General features: G+C 42.5%; 1 protein-coding gene across 1 annotated transcript in view; it reads left to right on the top strand.

The window, feature by feature from the left end:
• The window catches only part of WRN (WRN RecQ like helicase), a 96,069-nt gene that overhangs the window by 33,568 nt on the left and 45,519 nt on the right, over nt 1-16,982 (top strand). The window contains 1 exon segment of the mRNA XM_065899947.1: nt 5,224-5,411. Within this exon segment, the coding sequence (XP_065756019.1) occupies nt 5,224-5,411 (188 nt within the window).

The following is a 16,982-nucleotide window of genomic DNA, read 5'->3' as shown; positions in this document are numbered from 1 at the left end:
TACACACACACACACACACACACACACACTTACATAAACGTTAGCTGCCTATTCAACGTCTCTCTACTTCCGATGCCTGACAGGCATCTGAAACGTAACCTATTCTTAACTTCCTGATATTCTCTCCACCCCAGAACAGCTCTTCCCTCAATCTCCCCCATCTCATTTAGTAGCAGCTGCATCCTTCTGGTGCTCAGGCCAAGATTTTTGGAATTTTCTTCCACTCTTCTTTTTCTCTTACAGTCTACCCCACATTTAAACAGTAAAGAAATCTCATGAGGTCTTCAGAATATGTACAGAATCTGCTTGATGTCTGCTACCACCCTGGTACAAGCCACCGTCTCCTTTCACCTGGCTATTACAGCAGTCTCCTGGTTGGTCTGTTTTCACTTTTACCCTCCTTAGTCTATTTCAATACAGCATCCAGAGTGATATTTCGAAAATGTTAAGTCAGACAGATCATGTCTTCTGCTCAGAACCCTCCGGTTGTAGACCATTTCACTCTAAATAAAGACAGACACTACATATCTTAAATGATCTGGCCTTTATTTTCTCTTTGACCTCATCCTCTGCTACTTGTCTCCTCATTCACTGGCTTCTAGCCGTACTATTTGTTTTCATTGATATTCTTCAAATGTGCCAACCGTGCTCCTACTTTAGGGCTTTGTTCCCACTCTTCGCTCTCCCTGAATAATTTTCCCCTGGTTAGTTCACATGGTGTATCCCTCACTTTTCTCAAGTCTGCTGAAATATTAGCTTTTTTTTTAGGCCTCCTGGGCCACCATATTCAAAATTTCAAATTAACCTCTCTCCCCCAGCTCTCAGCTTTCCTCATATTCCTTTCCTGTTTTTAAAATAGCACTTATCACTGTTTAACTTAACGTATTAAGAATACACTTTGTCTATTGCCTGTGGGTCCCCACTAGAATATTCTTTGTGGGCAGGGTTTTTGCTGATTTGGTTTATAAAAGCTACAACAGTACCTGGCACATAGTGAGTGTTCCGTAAGTAATGGGGTAAATGAATAAATGAATTTCGATGAGAAAGCTGAGAATGTGAGAAGTAACTTTCCCACACAGGCAGTGAGTGGTAGGGCTGGGCAGTGCTCCACAGTAGGACACTATGCTGGTTTCTAAAGCAAATGACTCGAAAGAAGTTTAAAATAGTTTCTGCCCTAAAGTAGCACATAGTCCAGTAAAGGAGTTTAGATTCAGATTTACCTATAAAAGTAGAAGCAATAGTACCAAACAATAAATGGTGTATGGAACAGTATGAATAATATAGAAAGATTAATAGTGTTAATAGTACCTGTATAGAGAAAGAAGATATTTGTATGGTGACAGTCACTAGGCTCAGGTTCCTTGAGGACTGCTTTCTATTAATTTAGAACGGTTTAAAGTAAGCTTTTAGAAACTAGGAAGATTGCTTTCTTGAAACCTTTCCTGGGCGTTTGATTCTAGAAGGTTTGTGTTAGAGGAGTTTTAAATGTTTTATGCAGTTCTGAAACACTTTTCAGTGTTGAATTAAGTCTTTTATTATGTCAGGCTGTGGACTCCATTCGATTCTTTTCATTTCTTGGGATGATTCACTGTAGCACAGGTTGTTCGTCAAGCAACGGCTGAGAAAACCTTTTTCCCCTAGTGTTTTCATGAATTCTCTTTATTAGCTAAGTGATGAGAAATGCCACCTGGTGGTTGTAGGACTCTCATTTTCCTCACTGTTCTCAGTGCTTTTTTTCTTCTAATCACAATCACCCTGGGACAACTGGCATAAACCCACAGTGCTTCACACCATATTATTTCAGTAAGTTCAAAAATAGCAAAAAATCATTAACTCATTGTGCATAAAGATTCCCATTTGGAGAGAATCTGACAAAATGAGTCTCAAGAAAGAGCAGCCAGGTAGAAAGCTTTACATCAGCCTTAAAATTCTGAAATTCAAATAAGAGGAACTGTGAGAAATGTGAGACATGTTGGATCTTCCCATTACTTTCTCCCCAGCCCTTTCACAAAGATCAGCACATAGTAGACACTCAGGAACTATCTGGAGTTAGTGAATGAATGAATGAATGAATGAAGCATGATATCATAGAGTACATAGATTAACTATACCACCCAAATTTAGAAGCAGATATAGTTCTTGGAATTCGTAGATGTGACACCATTGAAGTGTATGTCTAAGGCATTCCTAAATTTATAGTCACAAGATTAATTTACATTTTGTTGCTTGTTTTAACAAAACTTGGTACTTATTACCAAAGAAACCAAGATTTGCCAACTGAAAGAACAAGTTTCATGAGTTAAGAACTTGATATAACTGAGTGGCAGGGTAATTTATCACCCACACCAGTTTGCTTTTGAAAATTAAAAGGTGCAAGCTATTAATAACTATGCTGTGATGACAGGATACACTGAGAGTATCCCAGCAAATCAGGCTGTATGGACACCTTTCTCCTAACCAGCCTGTGTGTTATTTTTACACTTCACTGTAGTTTATAACTTTTTTTTTTTGCGGTATGCGGGACTCTCACCGCTGTGGCCTTTCCCGCTGCGGAGCACAGGCTCTGGACGCGCAGGCCCAGCGGCCATGGCTCATGGGCCCAGCCGCTCCGCGGCACGTGGGAGCCTCCCGGACCGGGGCACGAACCCACATCCCCCGCATCGGGAGACGGACTCTCAACCACTGCGCCACCAGGGAAGCCCTGTAGTTTATAACTTTTAAGCACCAAAGATTCTAAGGGAGAATATTCTGTTCATTTCTGAAGTGAAAGTAAATATTGTTCCATTAAGTTTAATACATTCCTTTATTCTATTTTTCTAAATTCTGGAAGCAACATTCTTAACTGTGACTTTCTAGAATGTTGGCAAAGGAGGGAATTTATATTGATTTTTCCTGTTAGTAGGTCACTAGAATAAGGAGTTTCTAGTGGCAAAGTGAGAATTTTTAAGTTAGAAGAGAGGTTAACATCCTGTAGCCCTCTCCATCTCATATTTTGATGAAAAAACTGAGGCCAAGAGAAGTTAGCCCTTTCCAAAGTCAGTGGCAAGTCTGGGAGTAGTGGCCATGTCTCTGCAGTTCTTTTGTAGAATTCTTTTCAGTTGTTGCAGTAATATCAGTGATAGCTGACACTTCTTGAGTGCTTACTAGACACTAGACCTTTGTGTTCAGCACGCTGGGCCTTTTATCCCATTTGGTCTTCACAGTGACTTTATGAGATCGTTGCTGTTATTACAACCATCTTATAGATGAGGATACCAAAGCTCAGAGAGTGAAATAAACAGCTCAAGGGACTTCCCTGGCAGTCCACTGTGCGCTTCCACCGAAGGGGGCACGGGTTCGATCCCTGGTCAGGGAACTAAGATCCTGCAAGCCGTGCGGCGTGGCCAAAAAATATATGTGTGTAAAAAAAATAAACAGCTCAAAATCTCACATCTAGTTAGTGGCAAAGGCAGGCTTTGAACTCAGACAATTGATTCTAAACGAGATTTTTACACCACTGTGCTGCTTTTTGCCAGATTTTTCTTCTAGTTCAAAATGTGTTATGGTTCGTGCTTATTTCCTTCTTTTCACAAAAGCATTGCTCGTCCACTCATACGTTATATTGCTTAGGAACAAACCAGGCCCTCTTTTCTTATAGTCTCTATCCTGAAAACTTCTTTCTTTATGTGTATATGCAGTTAAACAACAAGCATTTTTTAGTGCATTTGTAAATTGTTTGAGTAACGTACTTAAATTGATGGAACTCTTTGTTGTTGTGAGGGTGAGGATATGCATGTCCTAAGAACTTCAGTGTTTAAACTTCCCTTATTCTCAGCCATATATTTGCTATAGATATTTTTATTTGCTATAAAGACATAAAGCAGCTATATACATATATATTAAGCCTCGATTAGAGAAACTAACTTCTTTATAAATTGGCATATTCATATATGTTGTTAGGCAGGCACTCTGTAAATTCAGAGAACAGTCTGATTGTAAGCCAAAAATCAATTAAGTTAATTTGGGGTATTTTAAAAATAATTTCACAGAATTTAAGGATAGAGAATACAAAAATGCCAATTACCTGGTCACATTGATTTTGATATAATTTTTTCCCATTTAAAAATTACTCCCAAACTTAATTGATTTTTTTTACATGAGCTTTGAGATAATTTTTAATTCAGCAAAGCTATATTGATTGTAAGAATAGTTTTTAATAAATTGTATCTTGTTTTTCAAATTCTGTAATTGCTTTTTTACAAATTGCACTTAAATTTTCACGTATGTACGATAATCGCTTAAACTGATTTGTGAGGTAGATGTATCTGAAGAGCTATGTTATGAGGATATTATTTACTGCATTTGTAATAAGCTAAAAAGAGTATTAAGAAAGTTGTAATCTTGGAAATCGAGCAACTAATGATATAGGAACAATTTTTCTGATTATGAAATAATAGCATAGTTGATTAGAACTCCCTATGATAATAGTGACAGAAATATTAAATCTAGTTTCATGGGAGGTGTGTTGTTACCCCACTTTAGAATTTCTGAAAGATCACACACTCATGTTTTTCCTGGTACCTGCTGTGCCTCCTGCTTTGGCTGCTAAGGCAGTCAAGAAGTCCTCGCTAGATTGAAAATAGAACATGACTCGGTTGCTCAAGGAATCAGTTAATAATAGATGTTTCATTCTCTCCTTTTTTCTTTTACATATTATGCCACGGTTAACCCACTAAAACTGGTGAGAGGTTATCCAGATCACTGAGAGCTTTTCTTTTACAATAGATCTGAAAAGCCATCGACCAATATATTTAATATAGGAGACAAAAAAGACTTGGGCTTTGTATAGGTAGATTTTCAGTGAATGAAGGGTTTATAACTTGTGAATGATAGATTAATGAAAAATAAGACATAACATACCCCTCATTTGTACCAGCACTAATATAAATGTAAAAATAATAAATGGAGAGGTAGATAATCAGTGGACTTAATTTAATAAGGTAGATTGCATTTAGAAATCTTATGAATTTAGTGTTTTATTTGAATGATTTCTCAGAAGGCTGAGAAACAAGTATGAAAGAAGTGTTCTTCTCTTCTTTGAAAGAGAATAATTTTAAAGTTGCATTTTTAACCCTGTTCCTCTGTTCCTCCTGTAATTGTCTTCCAGTCTCTTTCTAAGAGGCAGTAGATGTTGGGAATTATTGAGCTCTTCCCTTGGTTAAAAATCACTTTTACTTATTTCAGGTTCCAATTGTTGCACTGACTGCTACTGCAAGTTCTTCAATCCGAGAAGACATTGTACGTTGCTTAAAACTGACGGATCCTCACATTACCTGTACTGGTTTTGATCGACCAAACTTGTATTTAGAAGTTGGACGAAAAACAGGAAACATCCTTCAGGATCTGAAGCAATTTCTTGTCCAGAAGACAAGGTGAGAATTTCATGGTTGATATATTTTAGTAACTATTTTCTTCTTTCTAAAAAATGTTTTTTATTTTTTGTAGTTATTTCCTTCTAATGTATATTTAACATATTTCAAATTCTGCTTAGCTTTGGTTCAAGTCAAGTGTGATGTTATATAATCAGTGACTGAGGAAGGTAGAAACTAATTCTTCTAATATTTTTATACTCCATACTGTTACTTGAAGGGGACATACACTTAATAATTGACAAACAACAAAAACAAATGAGTCTTTTATCTGAATTCTGTCTAGTTCACTAGTTATATGACTAACTTGAGTATGAAGGAATTAAAAAAGTCATCTTAATAATAAATACTTTTTGAGCCCATATCATGTGCCAAGGACTATCGTAGGTGCTTCATATAAGTGATCTAGTTTGATCCTTATAACTGCTCAGTAAGCTACATATTATTTTCATTTCACTGATGAAGAAACTGTCACTAGCTCTTCTTCCTATTTATTTTGCTTGGAGGCATTTTATATGTATGCTAAGAAAGCTTCCCTGAGGCTTATTCTCTGATTTGTTTTCTCAGTGAAAAGCTTATAACTTCCGTGTTATGAAATGTGTTTTTAAGTCAGAGTAGATGGAAATAATGTTTGTCCTACCAATGTAAACAGAAAACAAATGTAGGAAAATAGGGTTTAAAGAATATCATTAGTGTTTTTCTTTTCAGAAAGGGGTAAAAAGAAGATTGACCCTAGGTAAGGAAACCCTATGGTAACTCTTGGGGTCCTTTAGGATGAAGTTAAATGTAGAGTTCACTCTTGGCTTGACTGTCCTGTATTCAGATTAAAGCAAGAATGTAATGAATATACTCTGGGTGTTCTGCCTGCTCTAGGGATCTCTCCAAAGTGAATACACATCATACTTCACTTTCTTTCTGTCCTAAAGGTAAAACTTTCTCTTGAAGAAGGATGTTTATTTTAGGTTAGAGTATCCACAGTCAGATCCTTATTTACTTACCTAATGTTTGGTCCTTTTCAGTCCATAGTATTCTCAATCTCTATGGCGTTTCCCCCAACCCTCTCCTTTTTTTTTTTTCCTGACATTGTGATTATATTGTCCTCTTATGATATCTTATGTAAATAATTTCTTCTCACTATCTTTCATGTTAATTCTGCTAACTGAGGTTTTTATTACTTTTTAGCTCAGACTGTTATAGTCTCTCCTAACAGACATCCTTGTTCCTCAGGGCTCCCTGATTTTCAGATTTATCATCTGAAAGCACATCCCTGGGTCATGGTGTTCCTTTTCTGTGGACTAAAGGCCAGACCCCTTAGGCTAACATCCAAGACCATCCAAAGATTTTAATATTGAATGTGACAGTGGTTTTTCTAAAAGCAAATCTGGAAAGATTTTGTACCCATTTTCAATCCTCCAAGAAGAGTTGTGGTAGCAGGGTACCATTCAGAGTCAGAATGCTCTCTGCAGATCTTGGGCAAATAGAAATTTACCTCTTAATGAGCACTGAGATGGAGGGTAAATTAAGACTTCAAAGTATTACCTTTTATTTTCATTTTCTTCCTTTCATTTAATTCTGCCATTTGTTTATCAGTATTCACACTTTTTCTCTTCACTGAGCTAGCATGTTTCTTAAACTCTCATCTTATTTGTTTTCTATATGCATGGTGCATTTAAATTAGGTCAGCCCCTCTCACCTATCTAATTTAATGGTTAAATGATGATAGATTTTTTTTCCCCCCTCAGGAAATTGTTATGAGGAAATAACTGTCTTTAGTAAACCTCTTGGCAAAGTAATGAATCCTTCTGTAATAGTGAGATAGGAGATAGATGGGCTCCAGGCTGAGCAGCTGCAGCCAGTCTCCTGCTGACACTTTGAGATAAGATGCCAGGAGGAGCATTGGGCCCTGAGACCACAATTTCCTCTTCTGTGGTCAAGGGGATTTCTCAGCCAGACACATGTGCAGAGAAAGTCCTTAGTCATCCCCTAAGGAATTTGGGACGACATAACTCTAGGGGAGGGGCCAAAGGAGGGAGGAGATGCCAGCCCATAATATGTCCTGCCAACCTCCCAGAAACCTTTGCATTGGAATCCATCTAGTCTGAGAGATGCGTGTGATGCCCCAAGAAGGACCCTGAGTCAGGACAGATATGGGCAAAAGCAAGATGATTGGCCAGAGACAACCTGGAAGACTGCCCCCATGCAAGTGATCTAAGCCACCCCTATCGGGTGCAGCTTGCTCTGCGAGTTTGCCCACGTGCTCTTCCACACCAGCCTTTTGGGCTGTTTGAGTCCACGTGGCCGTGTTCTGAATCTTTCAGACTCCTGGTCCCGGGGGATACACCCCAGTGTAAGAAAAATACTCTCTTATTATATAGTCATAGGGCAATGACTGTATAATCAAAATATCCTCCCCAAGGAATCCCTGGCAACTGCAACATTTTTCTCTGCACAAGGAACTAAGTTCAACCAGAGACGTCTGATTCAGGGTCGATGGGGATCTAGAGGACACTCCGGACCCCTTCCAAATTAAAGCCTCCTGGTAAATGTTTCCAGGGCACCGGATTCCATTCCTAGGTGAGCCTCTTCGTCCTTGGTTGCAGGTTGCTCAACATGGGAGGATCCCCATCTAAGCCAGAAGAAACACCTCTGGGATGTGTCCTTAAGAACTGGAAGCTTTTAAAATTAGACGGGCTAAGAAAAAAAAAAGCTTAAGTTTCACTATAACACTGCCTGGCCTTTATATGTTGGGGGATGGAGAAACATGGCCCCCAAATGGGTCTCTAAATTATAAAACCATCTTGCAACTGCATCTTTATTGCCGTAGGTTGGGAAAATGGACTGAGTTTCCCTATGTCCAGGCCTTCATGTCCCTTTACCAGAATCCTGCTCTATGCGGCTCTGGTAATCAGAGGCCTGGAGAATCAGAGAATTCTCTCGACGTTCTAGACGGTCCTCATTTAACTCCCCCAAACTCTCAGGAGAGAAACCGAGCCTCTCCGACTCCTACAAGTACCCCTGCTTCTCGGGATCCCCCTGGCCAATCCCAAACCTCGCCTTCCTATGCATACCCTCTGTACACACTGGTACCCCAGGATGAAAAAGCTAGTCCCATGGGGGTAGCCCGTAGTGGGACTTCCTATCACCGAGGATCAGGGAGAATATGCCCTCTTGAGCAAGTGGCAAATGGCGAAGGCACAATCAGAGTACATGTGCCCTTCTTCCTAACCGATTTAGCCCAGTGCAAAGAAAGCCTGGGCCAATTTTCTGAAGACCCTAGTGGATTTATTGAAGGATTTCAGGCCCTAACCCTGGCCTTTGATTTAATCTGGAAGGATGTCCAAATAGTACTATCTACCTGCTGTACCCATGAGGAGAAAGAAGCAAAGAATTTGAATAGCAGCCCAGGGGCATGCTGACCAGCTCTCCAGGGACCAACCCAACATTTATGATATGGGTGGGGATGCAGTCCCAAATCTGGATCCCCCTTGGGATTATAAGTCCCTGGCGGGAACGAGGGCCAGGAACCACGTGGTTCAATGCCTGTTAGAAGGAATAAGAAAATGCATTAGAAAACCAGTCAACTATGAAAAGGTCATGGAAGTGAACCAAGAGAAAGAAGAAAACCCAGCCTTCTTTCAGGGACGGCTTGTGGAGGGTTTTAGAAAATTTACTAACATAGATCCCTCCATTCCCGAGGGTCAGTCCCTGTTAGGACAACATTTTATCACACAGTCTGCCCCTGATATTAGGTGAAAACTCCAAAAGTTACAATTAGGCCCACAAACCCTTATGCCCAAACTCCTAGAGGTAGCCTTTGGGGTATTTAATAATCGAGCTCAAACTGAGGAGGAGGAAAGAACTTGGCGTGAGTTGAGGCAGGCCAAGGCTCAAGCAAGGTAAACTGATAGCCCTTGCTGTCAGACACACTGCTGAAGTTGAAATTACCTTGCAACTTCAGGGCAACCCAAAGGGGCCAAGAAGGTTCAGCCATCAGTCTGGAGGTAAGACCAACAAGGGGGAATGCTTCAAATGCAAGTCAACCGGCCCCTGGGCCCGTGAATGCCAGAGGAACCCCCCAGGCCATGCCCAGTCTGCAAGCAGACTGGGCATTGGAGATGGGACTGCCTTTGGTCCCGACAGGGAAGAGGGGCCCCCGCTCCTGAGATGGCCGTGCTGGGCAACTGAGGTGGCCCTGGGATTCTCACAGCTCTCCCCCATGAGATGTCTGTCTCCGTCAAGGAGCCCTGGGTCGTTCTGGATGTGGCAGGTAAGAAGATCCATTTTTAAATCGATACCAGAGCCACATACTCTGGCCTGATTCTCACGCTGGACCCCTTTCCTCTAAAAGCTGCACAGTGACTGGTGTCGACGGAAAGCCTCGCACCCATTACTTCACTGGGGCTCTCACTTGGCAATTTGAGCAGTGTTTGATCTCACGTGCCTTTTTGGTTGTCCCTAAGTGTCCTATGCCACTACTGGAGAGAGACCTTCTGGGCTCCCTTGGGGCCATATTACGGTTAGGAGGCCCCAAGCAGCCCCTTATCTTGACCCTGACTAAGGCAGATCAACAAGAAGAGCAAGGGCCTGTTCCCAGCCATATTCTCCAACCAGTGAACCAGTTTGGGACAAAGGGGTCCCTGAGAGGGCCAGAAACACCCAACCTGTAAAAATTAGCTTTAAGCCAGAAGCCACTTACCCTAACAAGAGACAGTACCCCATAAGATTGGAAGCAAAAAAAAGGTTACAACTCCTCATAGATAACTTCTTAAAACATGGCCTCTTGGTGCCCTGTCAGTCTCCATGTAACACCCCTATTCTGCCAGTTGTTAAGCCAAATGGAGAACATAGGATAGTGCATGACCTCAGAGCAGTAAATGATGCTGTGGTTCGTATACAACCCCTTATGGCCAATCCTTGTAACGTATTTTAGTCCAGGTCCCTGAGGATGCTAAATGGTTTACTGTGTTCAACCTCAAGGATGCCTTCTTTTGCATCCTAGTTCATCCCTCATCACAATATCTGTTTGCCTTCTAGTGGACTAACTCCCACTTGGGCCAGATGCAACACGCCTGGACAGTACTGCCTCAGGGGCTTCGGGACAGCCCACACTTGTTCGCCCAGGCCCTAGGAAAGGAACTAAGGGAGATAACACCTAAAAGAAGGGGCTATTCTACAGTATGTAGATGTTGATATATTAACATGTAACCCCTCCATGGAGGCCTCAGATCGGAACACCACTGAAATTCTTAATTTCCCTGGGACCCGGGGTTACAGGGTCCCCAGAAAAAGGCACAAATCTCAAAGCAAGAAGTTAAATACCTGGGATACATTATAAACCTTGGAAGTAGACAACTGTCTCCAGACAGAAAATGAGCTATATTAGGCCTAAGTGCTCCAAAGACAAAAGAACCATCTCTGTACCTTTTTAGGCATGGCAGGATTTTACAGAATCTGGATCCCAGGATTTGGGCTAATGGCTAAGCCCCTGTGTGAAGCTACTAAAGGCCCAGATACAGAACCATTACTTTGGACTGGGGCACAGGAAAAAACTTTTAATAGTATCAAACAGGCCCTCACGAAAGCTCCTGCTCTGGGTCTTCCCAGTTGAAAAAAGCCATTCATCTTGTATGTGGCTGAAAAGCAGGGCTCAGCCCTGGGGGTCCTAATAACAGAAGTTGGAGAAGTTCCTCAGCTTATAGGCTATTTTTTCAACAACTAGAAGTTGGCCTGGCTGCCTTCGGGTAGTAGCTGCTTCTGCTTTATAGGAAGAAGCTAACAAGCTTCCCTTTGGACAGCCACTGGAAGTCCAGACCTCCCATCAAGTACAAGGGATCCTGGAGATCAAAGGCCACCATTGGCTAACTGGAGGCTGCTTTACTAAGTACCAGGCTTTGTTCCTCGACTCCCCAGAGGTAACCCTCAAAACTTGCTGCACCCTCAACCCAGCTGCACGGATGCCTGCTGACAGCCCAGAGCTAATATATTCCTGCCTCAAAACCCTTGACCAGGTCTACGCCTCTAGGCCTAATCTAACAGATCAAGCCATAGACAACCCCGAGGAAGAATGGTTTACCGACAGCAGTAGCTTTATTAAGGACGGGGTCAGGAGGGCAGGGTATGCTATCATGAGCGCTCACAGTGTCACAGAAGTGAAACCTTCGCCACCCAACACTTCAGCCCAGAAGGCTGAACTGATAGCTCTAACCCGAGCCTTAACCCTAGGGGAAGGAAAAATTGTAAATATGTACACAGACTCAAAATATGCCTTCCCTGTTCTGCATGCCCACATAGCTATCTGGAAGGAAAGAGAGAATTTTTAAATACAAGAAATTCCCCTAAAAAATGAGGCTGAGATTCTACATCTCAGAGAAGTGGTTCAAAAAACCAAAACAGGTAGCACTCATTCACTGCTGCGGGCACCAAAAGGGAACTTCTCAAATTACCCAAGGGAACAACAGGGCAGATCGGGAAGCCAAGAAAGCAGCCCTGATACCCACAACAGAAATGGCATTGATCCCATCCCTTGCCCCTTCTAACATTGTACCCAGATACTCAACTTCCGAAGAGACCTGGCCACGAGACCAAGGGGGCACTAAGGGAACAGATGGCTGGTGGCACATAGACCAAACACTGCTCGTACCTCTTTCTGACCAACGGAGAATTATTAAAGGGCCACATGATTCCTCCATCTGGGGAGGGATGCCATGTCTGCTGTGGTTTTCCAGACTTTTACAGGAAAGGGCTCCCAGGGACAATCAGAAGGGTTACTGGAGCCTGCGCCCTCTGTACCACCCATAATCCGGAGGCAGCCTCAAGCCGCACCCCCTCCCCCTCTTGTTAGCCCAGCCCAGTGACGTGGGACTTAGCCAGGAGAGGACTGGCAAATGGGTTTCAGTCAGGTGCCCTCTTTCCAAGGCTTCAAATACTTGTTAGTATTTAAAGACACTTTCACCGGATGGGCAGAGGCCTTCCCCAGTAGGACGGAAAAGGCAACCAAAGTGGCTAGAACACTTCTATCAATAAAAGAAATCACCCCTAGGTTCAGGTTACCCTGCCACCTCCAGAGTGACAGTGGACCCTCATTCAAAGCCAGGGTTACCCAGCAGCTCTCACAGGCCTTAGGAATCAGATACCACCTGCATTCGTCCTGGAGACCTCCATCCTCGGGGAAGGCAGAGCAAGCCAGTCATAACCTAAAGAAAACCGTGGGCAAACTCTGTCAGGAAACACCAGAACCGTGGTACCGCCTGCTGCCAATAGCTCTCCTAAGGGTCAGGGCAGCCCCTGAAACAGCTATTAAGTTGAGTCCCTTTGAAATGACACATAGAAGGCCACTCCTCACCCTGGACATGCTAACTGGCCCAGAAGCCCAAGCCCATCTTAAATACATTATAAACCTGGGCCAGGTCCAGAGGGCTACACAAGAATACGGCAACAGAACCCAGCCCTCCCCAGGTAAGAGCCCCAGTCACTCCACTGTAAATCCTGGGGACTGGGTGCTCTTAGAGACCTGGAAAGATGAGTCCCGCGGCGCCCAGCTACTCCCAAAGTGGAAGGGTCCTTAACAAGTCCTGCTGAGCACCCCTACAGCAGTTAGGCTCCAGGGAGTCACGAGTTGGGTCCGTCTGTCCAGGATTAAACCTGCTTCCACTGATACGTTACAGGAACCCAAAGACATATATCCCAGCTATCCCTGTGAACCTACCCAAAACCCTCAAATACCCCTTCTAGGAGGTGATCCCTGAGCCAATGACAACCGCATTGATAAGTAAACTCTCGCTTTGACAATTGATTCCTTTGGGACTCTCCGGGTGACAGTAACAAGATAAGTGATGGTAGGCTGGGACTCCATAATTGCTAGTGGGCTTTCATTTACTATATGATTTGATGTTTCTTTGCTACTTGCTATCTGGTTACTTCCGAAATTAAAACCCTGATTGATGCCATTATGAAGTTATCAATCACCCTAACTTTTCTCTCCCTCTTTTGGGGATCCACGTCAGGGGAATGGGAATCCAACGCAGTAGTAAATCTCTCAAGAATTATAGCTCAGGGATAAAATCTACCCCAGTGCTGGATCTGTCATCTCCATCCCCAGAGTGATGCCTATGGGTTAAAAACAAGCTAATCTTTACACCTAGCAGTGACGACCTTACCTTACTGAGGGTCCTTCTAACCCTACTCTTAAAGTTCGTATTCCGTCCCTAGCGCAGCTTCCATGCTTAGACCTTAACCCCTCGCGTCAATAGATCTGATAGGAACCACACACTTATTTTTTTATTATTTTTTTTTAATTTTATTTATTTATTTTTGGCTGTGTTGGGTCTTCGTTTCTGTGCGTGGGCTTTCTCTAGTTGCGGTGAGTGGGGGCCGCTCTTCATCGCGGTGCACGGGCCTCTCACTATCGCGGCCTCTCTCGTTGTGGAGCACAAGCTCCAGACGCGCAGGCTCAGTAGTTGTGGCTCACGGGCCTAGTTGCTCCGCGGCATGTGGGATCTTCCCAGACCAGGGCTCGAGCCCGTGTCCCCTGCATTGGCAGGCAGATTCTCAGCCGCTGCGCCACCAGGGAAGCCCCCACACTTATTTTAAATTGCAATAAGACTAGCTTGTCTTGCTGCCACTGCCCCTATGCAACCAGCATGAAAACTTGCAGTGACACTGGAGAACCTTCAGAATCTGATCAGTGCTTCTGTTACGCCACAATTTAATTGTTCTCACCTGTCCTGACAAAGATACAGGTGGAACTCTCACCCATTGGTGCCCTCACCACAAATACAATCAAAGACTAAAAAACAAGGACAAAGCCCAGGTGGGATACGTACTTACTGGGCAGGAAAAACACCAATTGTCTGGAGTGTAATGTAGGCCCCCCCTCAACCCAAGGCCTACAGAAGGGTCCCCACCCCTCATGCACCCTCATATAATGGTGGGCCTCCCTCCCCAAGCTGTAACGGGATCCCCTCTTGGGCAGGCTCTCTAGAGAATTGGTTTAATTCTACAACAGTGCGTCAGGCATGTGCCCCTTCTGGATATCTGTTCCTTTGTGGTCTAGACATAAACCCATTGCCTCATTAGAACAACCCCAATCCCTCTTTCCCTTTCCCGGGATTAGCTGTAGCCTTTCCTTGTATAGAGAGTGCTCTGTTTACGGGACAGTGTACGTTAGGCCACCTGAGTAATCAAAGGAACCTAGGTATTACCATCCATAATATCACCCACCCCTGGGGCAAAAGGGCAATTGGCCTCATTTTGGTAGGGATTGGAGCTGCTATTGGGTTGGCATCCCCTTGGGAAGGCTTTGCTTACCATGAAGCAGTGCTCCGCAGACTTTTAGATAACCTTGTCAGCTCTGAGTTAGGTCCACAGGGAATGCACTTTCCAAACTTCCGTTGTCTGTTAGTTCCTCAGCTGATGTAGTGATGGATAACAGACTGGTTTTGGACTTTGTTCTGGCTGATCAGAGAGTGGTATTTGCAGTTATTAATAAGACATGTTGTACCCACATCAACACCACTGAGCTAGTAGAAGAGGACATCAAGAAAATATATGACCATGCCAGATGGCTTCATTCCTTCGGACAGGGATACCCAAGCACTGACTCTATCTAGACTGCAATCAGAGGAGTGTTACCAAGTGTAACCTTGTTCTTACCCCTGTTTGGGCCTCTGGTTGCAATAGTCCTTATACTGATCTTTGGCCCCTGCCTTTTTAATCGGCTTGTTAAGTTTGTTTCTTCCAGCTTGCAGCAATTCCATGTCAAGATGATGGTGATGCAGGGATTCCAGCCACTCCCTGAAATAGATCCTGCTGGGATAACAGCAGAAGCCTTTCTGGGGTCCCTTGACAAGGCAGGGTGAGAGTTCCATGGCACCAGTTAGGTAGGGTCCATAAGCCCAATGGCAGCCTGAAGAAGCTACAGAAGGACCTTCCCCCTTCATCCTCCCAGTAAAGATTCCTTGGGGTCCACACCTCTCAGACGGGATTTGAGGTAGGCGATAGATGGGCCCCAGGCTGAGCAGCTGCAGCCAGTCTTCTGCTGTCACTTTGAGATAAGATGGCAGAAGGAGCATTGGGCCCTGAGACCACAGTTTCCTCATTCTTGTGGTCAAGGGGATTTCTCAGCCCATCACATGTGTAGAGAAAGTCCTCAGTTGTCCCCTAAGGAATTCCGGATAACACAACTCTAGGGGAGGGGCCAAAGGAGGGAAGAGACACCAGCCCATAATATGTCCTGCCAGCCTCCCAGAAACCTTCGAGCTGACCAGGAAGGAACCTGAGTCAGGCCAAATATGGGCACAAGCAAGATGATTGGCTAGGGAAAACCTGGAAGACTGCCCCATATACGCGATCTAAGCCACCCCTATTGGGTGCAGCTAACTCTGCGAGTTCGCCCACGTGCTCTTCTGCATATACTTTGCTTTTCATAAATGCTGTATCTGCTTCACGATCTTGGTCTCTTTGCTGAATTCTTTCTTCAAAGAAGACAAGGAGCGAGGTCCTTTTACCAGCCATTTCACTGCTGTAATCAATAGGAATTTTTACTGCTTTGATTTTTCTGCTCTATAAGTTCAGATTTTTGTATTTTCTGCTTTTTTTAATGTAAAAAGTGATCCATATTGTTTGTATCAATTTGAACAATACAGATGCATGTAAATTGAAGAGTACGTAGATTTTTTTTCCAGTCCCATTCCTCGGTTATTATTACTGTTGGTATTTTTGCATTTAGCGTTTTAGGTGTCTGTTCTTTGTACTGTGCAAATATATGTTCCCAGTTGTTGTTATTGTTGTTAGTTTGCTATAGTATGTCAATCTTTTCTGCAATTTTCTCCTGTTATATAAAGTATTGCTGCTGTCTTTCTATATATTATGTTTAATGTTTAGGATGTTATACAGTATTCACATTTTGGTGCACAATTTTTCCTTCTTTGAAAAATGTTTTTTAAATGAGATTCTTATACATTAAAAAGATAATTTGCATTTTTTTCACTCTATGGAGTTACCTACTATGAATTTTTGACATGGAAGTCCATTTGGTCACTCTCAAAAATTGCTTTGAGTAGATTATTCAGTAAGACTCGTAGAGTAAAATTACTGTCTAATTTTTCCCCTCTAAGTTTTCAGTGACTTTTACCATAGTCCTTCTTAAAGGTTTTATATACATTTAATTTTTAAATATTTACTTCACATTTTGTAGTATGAATGTATATGATTATGAACATTTAGATTATTTTTCACTATTACAGTTTTGTTGTGAATATTTGTGTATATGTATCTTTTAGCAGATGTGTGTGTTTGTAAAATAGATTCCTAAAATTGAAATTGTATCACAGGTTATGCACATTAAAAATTAAATAAAATAACTTTTCCTAAATCTAAATAGTATATTCTTTTTATATTGGTTAGGTCAGCATAAATGAATGTATTTACGTAAATGAATATGTTGAGGAATTAAATAAATGTTCTATGGAAATCATTATTTATACTTTTAATAAGTAAGCGCAAATTTCTAAAACAGGCTTTATAACAGATGTTATTTTCTGTAATGGTCGTATAGTCTCAAGTTACTAGTAAATA

The sequence above is a fragment of the Phocoena phocoena genome, chromosome 21, assembly GCF_963924675.1.
Source record: "Phocoena phocoena chromosome 21, mPhoPho1.1, whole genome shotgun sequence".
NCBI lineage: Eukaryota > Metazoa > Chordata > Mammalia > Artiodactyla > Phocoenidae > Phocoena > Phocoena phocoena.
The sequence above is the reverse complement of the archived record's forward strand: the minus strand, read 5'-3'. Positions and strand labels throughout refer to the sequence as shown.